Source organism: Trachurus trachurus (genome assembly GCF_905171665.1).
Source record: "Trachurus trachurus genome assembly, chromosome: 13".
NCBI classification, from domain to species: domain Eukaryota; kingdom Metazoa; phylum Chordata; class Actinopteri; order Carangiformes; family Carangidae; genus Trachurus; species Trachurus trachurus.
The window spans coordinates 15,815,951-15,828,828 of NC_139892.1; the positions used below are offsets into that span (position 1 = coordinate 15,815,951).

The 12,878-nt window shown below is 41.6% G+C and overlaps 1 protein-coding gene across 6 annotated transcripts; it reads left to right on the forward strand.

Annotated features, from left to right (window-relative positions):
* The first annotated feature begins 746 nt into the window (after positions 1 to 746).
* sh3bgr (SH3 domain binding glutamate-rich protein) lies at positions 747 to 12,264 on the forward strand. Of its 6 annotated transcripts, XM_083984743.1 has the most exons (13): positions 747 to 924; positions 2,145 to 2,330; positions 2,529 to 2,609; positions 3,588 to 3,677; positions 5,181 to 5,405; positions 6,003 to 6,032; positions 6,132 to 6,152; positions 7,142 to 7,165; positions 7,623 to 7,649; positions 9,013 to 9,039; positions 10,123 to 10,152; positions 10,620 to 10,681; positions 11,622 to 12,264. In XM_083984743.1, exons 1-12 carry the CDS (start codon positions 880 to 882, stop codon positions 10,635 to 10,637), a joined length of 804 nt encoding a protein of 267 aa, XP_083840869.1. In that variant the 5' UTR covers positions 747 to 879; the 3' UTR covers positions 10,638 to 10,681; positions 11,622 to 12,264. The 6 variants fall into 6 exon arrangements, with proteins under 6 accessions (XP_083840869.1, XP_083840864.1, XP_083840865.1 ...); XM_083984738.1 differs by lacking the exon at positions 5,181 to 5,405 and having other exon boundaries at positions 6,129 to 6,152; XM_083984739.1 differs by lacking the exon at positions 5,181 to 5,405.
* Positions 12,265 to 12,878: the final 614 nt, after the last annotated feature.

Genomic DNA, 12,878 nt, shown 5'->3' on the forward strand with positions numbered 1-12,878 from the left:
GAACAATGACTGGGGCTCCAAACCAGCTTGGAAAAAATCCTCTGTAATAATAAAATTGTAGCCTAAAGATTAGCCCAATAATCCATAGGCATGTTTAATCAAGATCCTTTTAAGTTTATTTTGACTGTCCACAGTGAATTCCTTCCTAAATGTTTTAGAAAAATAGACAATTTCTGTCAAGGTGAGGTTTTCTCAGATTGTTGTTAATATTGTAGATTATTATTAATATTCATATTAATAATACTAGCCTACATTATTAAATAATATAAATAATAAGATAAATAAAAATAATAAAATCAACTAGACCAACATGCAGGGATGCTTTTAATCAGTGTCAGAGCTGGAGAGTGACACATCCTATTGTGCCAACTTCACAACAACCTCTACTGAATTATGAGGCACCACTATATATACTGTATGAGGATCCTAATGGAGAAGCCTTTACAGGTCCAAGCTCCTGCGTTTGGAAACCAAAGCCTCGCAGCCTACAGTGCTGGTCAGTGCTATTTCTGTCCATATATGAACTCAGCAACAGGCCGGAGACGAACTTCACTGTCCCCCCGCGTCGACAGACAGCTGAAGTTGCCAATCAGTCAGTGAGGTGCTGCGCCCCTAGGGGCCAGTCCACCAATCCTGCACTGATGGAGCCCTGAGACCAAAATAGCCCCAACAGTGTGTGTGTGTGTGTGTGTGTGTGTGTGTGTGTGTGTGTGTGTGTGTGTATGTGTGTGTGTGTGTGTGTGTGTGTGTGTGTTCGTGTGTGATCTCAGTGCTATGTCTCCCTCCATCCTGGGTGCGCTCTAATAATAGAGGAGGCTGCCTGCTCCTTTAAGAACCTACTTGTTGCAAAGTCCACTTGAATATATTGTAAAGAAAATAATGGTTATCAAAGTTTTCCTCGCCTCTTCATCGGGATCCACTGCGGTAAGCCCTCCGCTCTCAGCTTCTGCTTCAAACTGAACTTTTACTGTGGTTGTGTCCTTCTGCTCCTGAACCCGATCAGGTCGCTCACTCATTAAACCTCGAGATGAATGTCACCCGCCTGTGATTTCGCACATAGGAAGTTTATTAACATGTGTGTGTGTGTGTGTGTGTGTGTGTGGGCTGATTCATGTTTAGATTTATGTTTCCAGTTTGCGCTTCAGTGCTTTTTATCACCTCGCAAGTCGAACTTATTCACACGCAGAGTTTTCTAGAAGGGGGCTCCCAAACTTGTCCATGTCTCGGACCCCGGTATCCCAACATATCCGCGCACACACACACATACATCGCATACCCCGGGTTGGTGGTGATTTCACCCCCTCAAAGGAAACAGCCTTTAAAATAAATAAATAATACAGTCTGTGATTAGATAAGGGTTGGAGTTAGTGTCTGCACACAAGGTGGGGTGATAACCAGCGCAGGGAGGGTGAATTCATCCTGCAGATCTACTTTTGGCAAAGGCTAAATAAGCAGCTTGAACCGGCCTAGCGGTGGTGGCATGGTGGCCCAGTTGGACAGGGCTGTTGTCTCACAGCAGACAGACCTGCCTTGTTTGTCCACAGTTTGTGTCTGTTGTGCTTCAGTGAGTTCAAATGCTTGGAGAAGTGCGAGTTCCCAATAATATTGTTTGAAGACAGTTGATGTCTTTTTTTTGTTTAGAAACATATAGGATATAATTTGTCAAAAAAGAAAAGAAAAAAAACCTTGATAAATAGATAATCTTAGTTGTATAGGGTTCGAAAGAAAAGTTCAAATGACAGATATTCAATTAACTTTTTTTTTTTTATGGAGTAAAGTAGTATTGTAGATTACAACCTCCAATCACCAGAAAAGTTCAGTGAGTAATAAATGAATGAACAGATGTCTTTTCTTAGATCTTCTTACATCTTCACATTACACTTTCTATCGAACTAACAGTCCGAATTACAGATTGTGTAGTTAATGATGATAAAGTACAAATAAAAGAAAAAACTAATAAACAAACAAAAACAGTTTTCCTCAGATTTATTGATTGAAGAGCCCAGTTAGTACAGGAGACCTGGGGGAGGGTGGTGACGTCATGTACTTGACTTGAATCCATTGTGTCCTAACCTGTTTAATTTTTGAAGTTCATCAGTGTTGATTTTGTTAAAACTAATGCTATTTATTTCTCTGTTTCCCAGATCAAGAAGAAGCAACAAGATGTGGTCGGCTTCCTGGAGGCTCTTAAAGTGGACTACACCCAGCTGGACATTGCCTGCAACGAGGAGAACCGCTTGTGGATGAGGAAGAATGTCCCAGAGGAGAGGAAGCCCGCCAACGGCATCCCCCTGCCACCTCAGATCTTCAATGAGGAGAGCTACTGTGGGGTGAGTGTTGACAGTGGGGGCTCACTGTGCTTTATACTGGTGTTTATGGGAGTGGATGATCAAGAGAACAATCACGTGACATTATCTGGGGGAAATATGCAGTTACTACTGTACAGACCTGCGACTCTGAGTGTGCATGGTGTGTCAGTAAAACTAAAAGTGGATTTTAATTGAATGCTTTCTCTCGTTTTCACGCAGGACTACGACACATTCTTCGACGCCAAGGAGGACAACTTGGTGTATTCTTTCCTGGGACTGCCCCCTCCTCCTGGCTCCAAGGTTGAAAGTTTTTCTGTGTTTTCCTCTTCATAAGAAAAACATAAACAAAATAATCTAATTTATTTTACCCTCATACCAGGATGTAAATAAACACTGGTGGGACCATTTCAACAGTGTTTGTTTAACCAAGTAGCTAATATATTGTCCTTGAGGATAAATTCTGGTTTGAATATTATTCATATTGTGTGATATTATGATACATTGTTGGTTCATTATATACTTTATTTCTATAGGGGTTTGACAGAACAGTACAATTATTGAGAAATCTACTTGTATTAGTTATGTTATAGATAAGTAGATATCTCATTTATCATTAAAAGTAGTGCAACCAGTTGGGTAAACTGTATCAAGACATCATCTGCGTATTTAATGAATAATGAAAAATGCATGCAGGTTGCATACAGCTTACATGGAGCCAAACTGATTTAAACAAGAGCCAAAAAGCTGCACAAGCCTTTTTTAAGCAACCAAGCAACACTTCCATAGTCCATACATTAAATAATCATGTTGTCAGGCCTTAATGTCTACAACAAAATCCATGAATTACTGATAAGGCATGTCATATTTAAATTCTAACACTCTAGGAAAGAAAGTGAGCCTATCTAAGTAGCCCATTAAAATGAAATTCATCACTGCTGCAGTGTTGGATGCTCTTCACACTGGAGTATTTCAGGGTTTTATCAGGACATTTCATTAATGAAAATGCACACAAATGGTCACACTTTCACCTCCATGCTGAGAAGTATCAAGTTATATTATCTGACACCTCAGCAGACGATGAATCAGATTTAAGATATGACTTCATTAGTTACAATTTTCCAAATCTGTCATGTTTTTATTTTACTGTAAAATATGTTGACACAATTTGACCTTAATTACAGAGGCTCTGCTTGATTGGCTGGTGACGGACAGAGTTATTATCAAGCACTCGTTCCGTGTGATGCACTTGTGTTGAACCTGATCGTTTCATATGCACAGGAAGCCGCGGAGGCCGACAAGGCTGACATTGTGGAGAATGGAACCCATGGAGAGGAAACTAATGCAGAGGGAAACCTTGATGAATCAATAGTAATGCCGTCGTTACTTCCCTCATGTTTCGTGCCTTTTCACTGTGTCTCACCTTCTCCTTTCAACCTAATACATCATTCTCTCGTCCCAGTCATCATCACACTGACTAATCTCTCTGTGCTTTGCATGAGTGAAAACTTTTATCCCACAGCACAGTAACACAATGTGCCGAGTCATTATAACACTGTGGCGCCGCGTCACTCAGGCTGCCACGGAATAGTGAGACATCATGCTTCTACCAGTCTTTCTTCGAGTAGTACTTTTGTAGTGTAGTATGTTTGTTTTGCATTGTGAAATTCAGTGTTTGATTTCATCATTAATATGTTCGTTCAGTGCATACTTTGATGTCCCTAAAGCCCTCTTCATTTCAGTGACTTTCTAACATTTTTCCCTCCTGTCTGCACTTCCTTACTTTCATCTGAAGATACCTAACTACACACATCTTTTAATTTCTGTCTTTGACTCTGCATTAACCTTTAAAATGCAATCAGTTCTTTGTTACTTTCAATAAGTAAGCCAAGGACATTTGTCATAGGCTTAAATATATTCCACTGATATTTTACTCACTGCAACAAGGTATAAACAGAGCTGCAAAGAGTTGAGTGGTTGAAAAAGATCTAAAGGATTTCAATGTGTTTTGTTGATGTTAAAGGTTTATAGCTGAAAAGCTCAACTTGTGATCTTCCTTTTTTTTTTTTTATCCCACAGGATATAATGCAGCAGTGAAGTGAAAACTGAGTTCATTGTAGCTGTATAGCTTTTACTGCATATTTATGTTGACTAGCCTGATGAGAAAAAACAATTTTGAGAATATATTATTTATTTGCTTGTCTGTGTGCTACCATCAGCAGCCTGTTAGCTTAGCTCAGCACAGCACAAAGACTGTAAACAGGGGGAAACAGCTAGCCTGGCTGTGTCCAAAGATACCACATATATTTTCACTGTAGATATGGTTTGTTACCTCCTCCGAGAGTTGATGTTTTCTCACACATGACTATTTTTGCAAAAAATGTGGAGCCAAACTGCACCAAACACACAATATCTCCTGTAAACTGACAAATACACTAAACTTTATATACACTTAACAATTCAGTTATTCGACAGACCAGAGTAACAGCATGCTGTACAATGACTAGCTGAGTCCTTATGTTTTTAGGCTTTGTGCTAAGATAAGCAAAGGTAACTGATCTCTGAGAGAAGCAAATATGTGCATCAAAATGTTTAACTATTCCTTTAAGGCCATGACTGATTCTCACCTATGACAATTCATGATGCATCTTTCACTGACACTTAAGTCTCCACCTTTTCTAACTCCTTCTTCCCTCCTCCACTTTATTCCCAGGATTAACTATCATCTACATTTTAAGCTTTTGAACCTCCTCAACTGATGAGCTCACTGTTTAAAGCCCTTCCTCAACAACTCTGCCATCAATATTTCAATTTCTTTTTATCATATAATTTGTCGCTCTCGATCACCAGTTGTTGTTTTCACCTCACAATAAGGAGGTTCCAGTGGAGGAGCGTAACGGGGATGCACACGGCAAGGAGGAGGCAGAGGCAGCAGATGAGGAGGAAGGTGAGGGTGGCGTGGAGGAGGAGGAGGAGGGGGAGGTAGCAGAAGGAGAGACTGCAGATGATGAAGCCGTGGAAGAAGAAACAGCGGGAGACGAGGCCCCCGCAGAGGAGGAGGAGGCCGTGGAGGAGACAGACGAGGTCACAGAAGACACAGTAATTGCCACTTAACTAGAATCCAGCCTCCCGTCGTTTATCCTCTCCCTCCATTTCCTGAATGGTTTGAGCGTCTTTTTCCTTCCACCTTTTTACCTTCCCATCATTCCTGGAATGCTCTGTTTTTCTCCCCTCAGCATCTCTTCTTTCCCTTTAATGTCGTCTCTTTCCTCCTCATCAAGGGTTTGCCTTCTTTCTAAGTTCCTGTCATTCCTGTACTGTACTGTATCCACTCCTCAAGTCTCCTCTCTTCAGATTCAGTCGTTTACTAACCCCACAACGTACAACATTCCTCCTCATCATTCCCCATTCGTCCCTATATAGCACCACTTGCATTCCCGTTCCTGGTCCTGTGTGTGTTCTGTTTACCTTCATTTCTTGCCTCCCTTTATATTTTACTCACTTGTAAAACCCACTTTGCATTACCATTAACCGTCCCGTCCATGTTGTGTTCGTGGGGACCTGAAGACGCCTGGTTTTGCGTGATTTCAGTAGCTTGATCTCTGAATGTTGTTTCCGTATGGATATTCAGTCAGTACAGCGTGTAGTGAGTCATCTCCATTTGCATAGTCTGAAGCCTCTTATCTCTTCTTTCAGGAGGGCCGTGCACAGGAGGAAGGAGAACAGGTGAGTTCTTCTAAAAGTTCATGAGCACTGAGAAGTGAATTCAAAGCTGAAAGAGACTCGGCTTTGAGTGAGTTTTTCCTTTTTCTTTTCTTCAAGCAGGAAGAAGCTGATGATGACAGGGTAAGATTTGACACTGTGTGATCATGGTGCTAAATAGCTAATAACAGTAGTAGTAGTAGTAAGAAATGCCTGTATTCATCAGATTATTCAAGCTAATACTGCATGTGAAATACATTCAGTGGATGTTCATGAACTAACGCTTTCCTTCCCAAGCTGTAGTTGCTGGTTTAGAATCAGTGCTATGATCAGTCTCCACCGGTGCTGCTCAGCCATGTCCGCTCGCCAGGTCCTGGATCTGACAGTGTCGCCTAAGATAATGAGCACTAATAACAGCTTGAACTTGTAGAGTTGCTATTAACTCTTGAATTAATCTACAGTCTGTCTTGCAGGCCAGATTAGTAATCACATGATAAAAGTCTTTCTTCGTAGTGCTAGTGGATACCGCACCACTTTTAAGTCTTGTTCTTTTGTGACAGATGTTTGAATTGATGATTTTCCTCACATCCACAACGTAGATAAAAAAAAAAAGCATTCTTGATTCAGTGCCAACTCCTAATGTCCAGTATCTTTGGCAGAAGATGGGCAGCTATATTGACTATAGCTGGTCTTTTTTCCCAAGCTACTCATCACCTACTTTCTCCACCGTAGTAGCTGCTCACGCCAATGTGTTTTTTTTTCTTTTTTAGCATCTAAAATTAGCATCTCAATGTCAACAACTCTTTGTAGCGATGCATATTATGAACCATACAAACAAACACATTTAACAGCATTTGCACCATTATTTTTTACCCTGAGACATGCACAAGTTTAAATTGATATATCTCACACCATAATGATTGTCTGATAAGCATCTGCTACTTCAGACACCTGCATTTAAGAACCAACATACCATCTCAGTCATTGCTCCACTCACTTCACATCACCTAGATGCGACAGTTTCAGAGGTTCTTCTGCTGGTAATCACACCAGCCATGTTCCTCACGCAAACACCATATGGCGTTTGACCACTTCTTTGCCCTTTTGTCCATCTCTTGGTTTGCTCCCTCCAGGAGGAAGAGGATTTGCAGTCAGAGGTAACTGTGCGTCGGCGACCGTCTCTTTCTGCGGTTTCTCCGCATAGTCATCAGCAGTGTGGGTTTGACGGTGCAGAGAAGACTGCTCTGGTTGAGTTAGGGTGGGGTGGGGGTGGAGATGGGGTGAGGTGGGGGTCTTGGTCTGCTGTTCCCACTCATCTGTATTCTCTTTGATTTGCTCACTTCAAGACTTCACCTTTCTCTTCCTCCGTCTCTTTCTCTTCTCTCTTCATCACTCCATTTCTTCTTCTTTTTTTTTTACTATTTTGTTTACCTATCTCTCTTTCTGCTAACATCCCGTTCATCATTTCTCCCCAGTCCTGTTGCTGCTTCCTGACAACCTCAACTATCCCCGTAGTTTCCATATTAAATCAGAAGACTGTTCTGTAGCGCATGCCTGTGGTGCTCTTTTGCGCCCCACACAGCCTGCTGACCTGCTATCTGTTATTCCCTGTAGGAGGAAGAAGAGCTGCGACAGCTTGAGGTAGATTCATGTGATATTTTTTTTGTACCTGCCCCTAGCATATCCCAGTCCGTCTTGTCTTTTTGCACCTGTCCCTTCTAGTCATTTATAGTCTAGTTACATCTTAGTTAGTTGATCTTGTCTTACCGAAGATATTCAGAGGTATTTCCTCAGTCTGCCATGCTGCCAGGCCAAAAGGGACCAATCACATTAATGGCATCTGTTACGATCAAGTTAGAATAAAGAATAAAGTGCATGACGACACTGTTGGACATACCAATGAGGTTTTGCTCGTAACCTCAAGTTTGTGCTCTTTCTCTGCACTTTTACTCTATGACCTCCAGTGAATCTTAGTAGGAATTTACCAACACTCTTATAAGATAATAATGTAGTTGCCCTCATGATATAAAGTCCCTCACTCACATCAGTCTGATAGTGCCTCCCTATTAGGAGTGACATCAGGTTTTATTACACCTTGCTACATCTATTTTTACATTCACACAAGCTCAAAAAATCTGAACATGCACTTACATACAGGGATGTCACCTCCACTCTGCCTGGGATCTTATGATTTACAGTTTCAGTTTCTGTGAATGGTGTCCTCACGCTCTTTGATAGTCATAATCCAGATCTAGATAGGTTGTGGGTTTTGTCAGGGCCCACACAGTAGGACCACTGATTTACTGATTTCATCGTGACCCCTCAATTTCTGAAACCAAACCTGCCTGCACACTGTCACTCATGACGACAGGGTTGCGAGTTTCAGGACTCAGCCCATGATCAATTCACTTTCCACACTTTTCCACACAGCACTTAACTCAGGATTAGCTCCCTTAGAGCTAGAGATTTCAGAACTAACCAACTCAGTGTAGATTTGTAAAAAAAAAAGAAAAAAAAATCTGGTTAAAAATGTTTCTGCTTTAAGTGCTGTGTTGAAAGGACTCTCCGAGACATTCCAGCCTCTGCCTGATCTTCTATCTCGTATGCTTCACTGCTTTGCTTTGCTTTGCCCTCTTTCCTGTCCATCCTTCCATCGTTTTTGTCGTTGTTGTCCTACCTTTGTTGCAGGAGCAAGACCAACAAGGCAGTGAGGTAGTTCCTTGTGGTTTGTGGCGTCTTGTATTGTTTCGTATTCTGGCCTTATCAACTTTTTTCACTGTCCTCCCTCTTTCTTTTCTCTTTCTTCCCCTGTGTGTGCTGCATGGACTAGATTTTTCTCCATAGAGATGCCTGATGTTGTGCAGCATAATGACTATGACAATATTTTACTTAAAATTTAGGGTGGATATAGTGAGTGTCTTGTAAAGACCAGTAGAGTGGCTATTATTATGACTTCTCAACAATGTTCAATGTGCTAAACAACCCCTGATTTAATCTTCCATAGGAAGAAGAAGAGGCTGAAGCACAAGAGGTATATTTGGATTTCACTTCTCCATGTTTTGCATGGTGTGAATCCTACCAGTACTGTTTTTTTCTGCATGATCTGATTGCATACAAAGACTGTACGTATAGGTTTATGTGAACTTTTCTACTGTCTCTGCCCATGGCAGTCTTGCATCATGGGGTTTAGTGCACAATTACTTCAGAGCTGACGCCACATAGTATTTGCCGTTGGTTCAGTGTTGTGGTGGGTGTTACGAAACATTCATGTCGGCATTTTTCCTCCGAGCCTGCCAAGACGGTTTTATTTTTTTGTTGTTTTGATGCCTTGAGATCAGGTGGAAACTTTTTGTTGTATTGTTGGACTCTGCCTGTGTGCACATGAGCATAACTTGGATGCTCTCAGTTTGGTTAAGCTGCACGGTCAGGGGGGCACTGACTTGACAGGGGGGGACGTGTCCTTTCCTGTCTTTTCAATTCTTTTTTAAGAAGTCATGGCTTTTGCTTCTTTTTGCCAAGAGCAATCTGAAACAAAGTGGATTCGACAAGTTCCAGAGGAGGATGGAGGAGACGAAGAACTTCTTGTTACCGTGCAACACAAGGGGATAAAAAGCGAGACTGTTGTCTTTTCCGGCCTAATGTTGTTCCCAGGTCGTGTAGATCTGTCTGTGTGACAGTGTTTTGGTACCAACTACCTTAAGTTGTGTGACTGGATGGAATCAAGTGATCATTGCATCTAATTATAGATAATGATGTCAGCTCCCTTTGTCCCCTGGTGAGTGTGTTGTTTACTTCAAGAAGGCAGTCATCATGCTGTACTAACAAGGGATAGTCAGTACAGCTTCAGTGATTACACTTGAACGCAACAGAATTTATAACATCTATACGGTGCCCCCGTCTTAAGCACCACTCTTCTCCAACAAAGGCCATCTCAGACTATACAGCAAGTCATTAGTTTCCTTAGTTTTTTCCTTCCTTCCGTCAAATTACTTCTCCATTTTTAACCCACCCATCGCTACGGCCACTAACATGTGAAGTCCTCTCACCTCCCTGCCATTTGGACCATGACTTCACACAACCCCCCTCTTTCTTTTTTCTTCTAATGTGTCAAAAGGAAGAAGAAGAAGACGTGGAAGAAACACAGGTAGTATTATAGCGTCACAAAACTGCTTGATCTGCCTGAAAAACTCTTGTTTGATTCTTATTACGAGGATGGATCTGTGTGAGACACAAATACACACACACACAAATAAAACATATTCGTAGTTCAGCTGCAATGATAACTGGTTTATGTTTGGTTAGAGAGCGCTAGCAAAGATAATTTACTTAGGAATGAAAACCCCTAACTTTTCTACTACCTTTCCTTTTTTGTTAAATTAATTCATCCTACAGCCACGGATCTGAGATCTGAGGCTCAATATGAAGGGGGTGAAAGCAACAGACAACAAGACTGACTAATTTGCCATCATAATAATTTAAAATTGGTGTAATAGCCTAACCTAAAAAGTGACACAAAGCAACTTAAAACATATTTTTAAACATTCTTGCTGAGCTTCTGCAGTAACTATATTGTACTGCTTTCCTTAACTACATGATTCATTCCTTCAACAGGAAGAAGCAGCCGAGTAGTTGAAGCCAGGAGACGTGGATCATGTTGATGTACTACTGTCCAGGTAAAATGCTTTTTCTCTCACCTCTGTCTTGTTTTAATGTCTCTGTTTTACCACTGGAGGGCAGCGCAACATTATGTGAACTGGTTGTAAACGCCACCACGGTATGAATAAGTCCCCTTTTGTATTTGGCATTTATGTAAGCAGATTAATTAAACAGATAAACCCATATTCTTTTGTGTTCCTCTTTGACCCTACAGTGCAATCAATGGCCACTGTGAGGTAACAATTACTCAGTGTGTCTGCTTTATCTACACTGTACACTGTTGCCAGTAGTATAATATTCATTATAATGTCATATTCTTGCCTTTACATATAAGATGCATAAATCTGCCGGTGCTCCCCTTGCTTCACCTTAGTGGCGTGTTGTTTTCCATTGACATGCTCTAAAACATAATAATGCAGCAGCCTGTTTACAAGGGACTGCCACTACTGTCTCCATCTGCAAACAGCTCCAGTGAGCACACACAGCGCCTGGGGATCATCTGGAGTTACAACAAAAACATCTCACTATTCTTTTTCCTTTTTTTTCTTCTTCTTTTTTTTGTCCCTTCGAGGCAGTGGCAGCAATGATGATGATGATGATGATGGCAATGATAATAATAATAACCCTAATCTTCAAAGCCTGTCCTTCAGTTCCTCTGTGCATGTCAGGCATCTATGACCCACTGCAGGAAAAAGCCACTTTGAAGGAACAGAGATGCTTCTCTCCCTCCTCTCTTCACTGTCTCCCAACCCCTGCGAGCCCCTGTCACGACTTGTTAGAGGAAGCTGCTAAGTGAGCTTCAGATTTGCCTCCAGAGGAGTGGGCACGCTGGGTGGCACAGCCATAGTGGTGGTGGTGGTGGTGGTGGTGGTGGTTTCTTCAGCCACGACAGACAACTGGGAATTTGTGTGACCTCGTTTTTTTTTTCACTCTTCATTTGTTTGTCTTGTGTTTCAGCCTGAAGGAGCCTCCTGTTCTGTCCTCCCCCGACCCTTGACGCTTGACCCAACCGCCCCCCCTCCAAACCCAAGACCCCTCAGACAGCCCCCGTTCACCACTCCCCAAGGCCGAACTGGACCCCACTGGAAACCATCAGTCATGTGCTTGAAGGCGCTATCCAAACTGAGAAGTCCTAACCTACATTTGCAACTGCCCCCCCCCCCCATCCCTTTTGACTGCAATGTTGACTTAATTTTTATATTTTGCGTGTAGAGTCATACTGTAATGAAAATGTGCAGTGTAGCCTAAAGGTGTCAGTTTGTTTTTAATGAGTAGCTTTTGTAAAATGCACCAACAGTTATTTTGTTAAACTCAAACATATTTCCCATGTTTTACTTTTAAAGTTTCTAGTTTTCTAACACAAAGAGGCAGTGACCTTTTCAAACAAAAATAACTACCTTGGCACACCCCTTCACTTGTGCCTCCTGGCTTTCACATGCACAGGTTCACAACTCACTCCATGGCAAATCTCGTGTACTTATATGATGATGTTGTGCCTTGATGACTCCTTTCATCAGCTGAGTGTATGGACACAAACTAAGACTCCTAATGGCCACATGAGAGAGAGCACATACACACAAACTGCAAGACTGCAAACTACTACACCACCACTACAATTACTTCCGTCTATACTGCTTTCTAATCAATGCACTTTGTTGAATGAAAAGTAAAACATGTGACTAAGACCGTCCTAGATGCAATTGAAAATGCAATAAAGTAGACTGGTAAGAAAAAAATGTTGTGGTTTTATTTAGTTTGTGTTGGAATATTTGTGAATCAATAGCCCATTGTGCTGTCTGAGCAGTGTTGGGGCCAACAGGAAAGTAAATGCCCCGTCGCTAGAGATCCTGAATAGAGGTGGAGGGGAACGGACACTATTATTTTTAGATAACATAGGAAAAAATGGCGAGGCATGTACTGTAGTTATCTTTCAGAGCCATCTAAGCATTGTTAATGTGCTAAATATGCCTATAATTAGCCTGTCATATGCAGGGACCACCACTGTCCAGCAACCAAAAGGAAAAGGGCTGAGCAATTTTCTCTTTGTTTAATTATGGCAAAAATACACTGAGAAATGTCCCCTGTGAATTACATTATGACTACAGATGGATCATTGCTTAAGCGCAATATTTTACACCTCCGGGGGAAGGTAATGTTTACCCTAATATTGATTACAGAGTTTGGTAGTTTAATCCAGCAGCTTCCAGCCAAGGG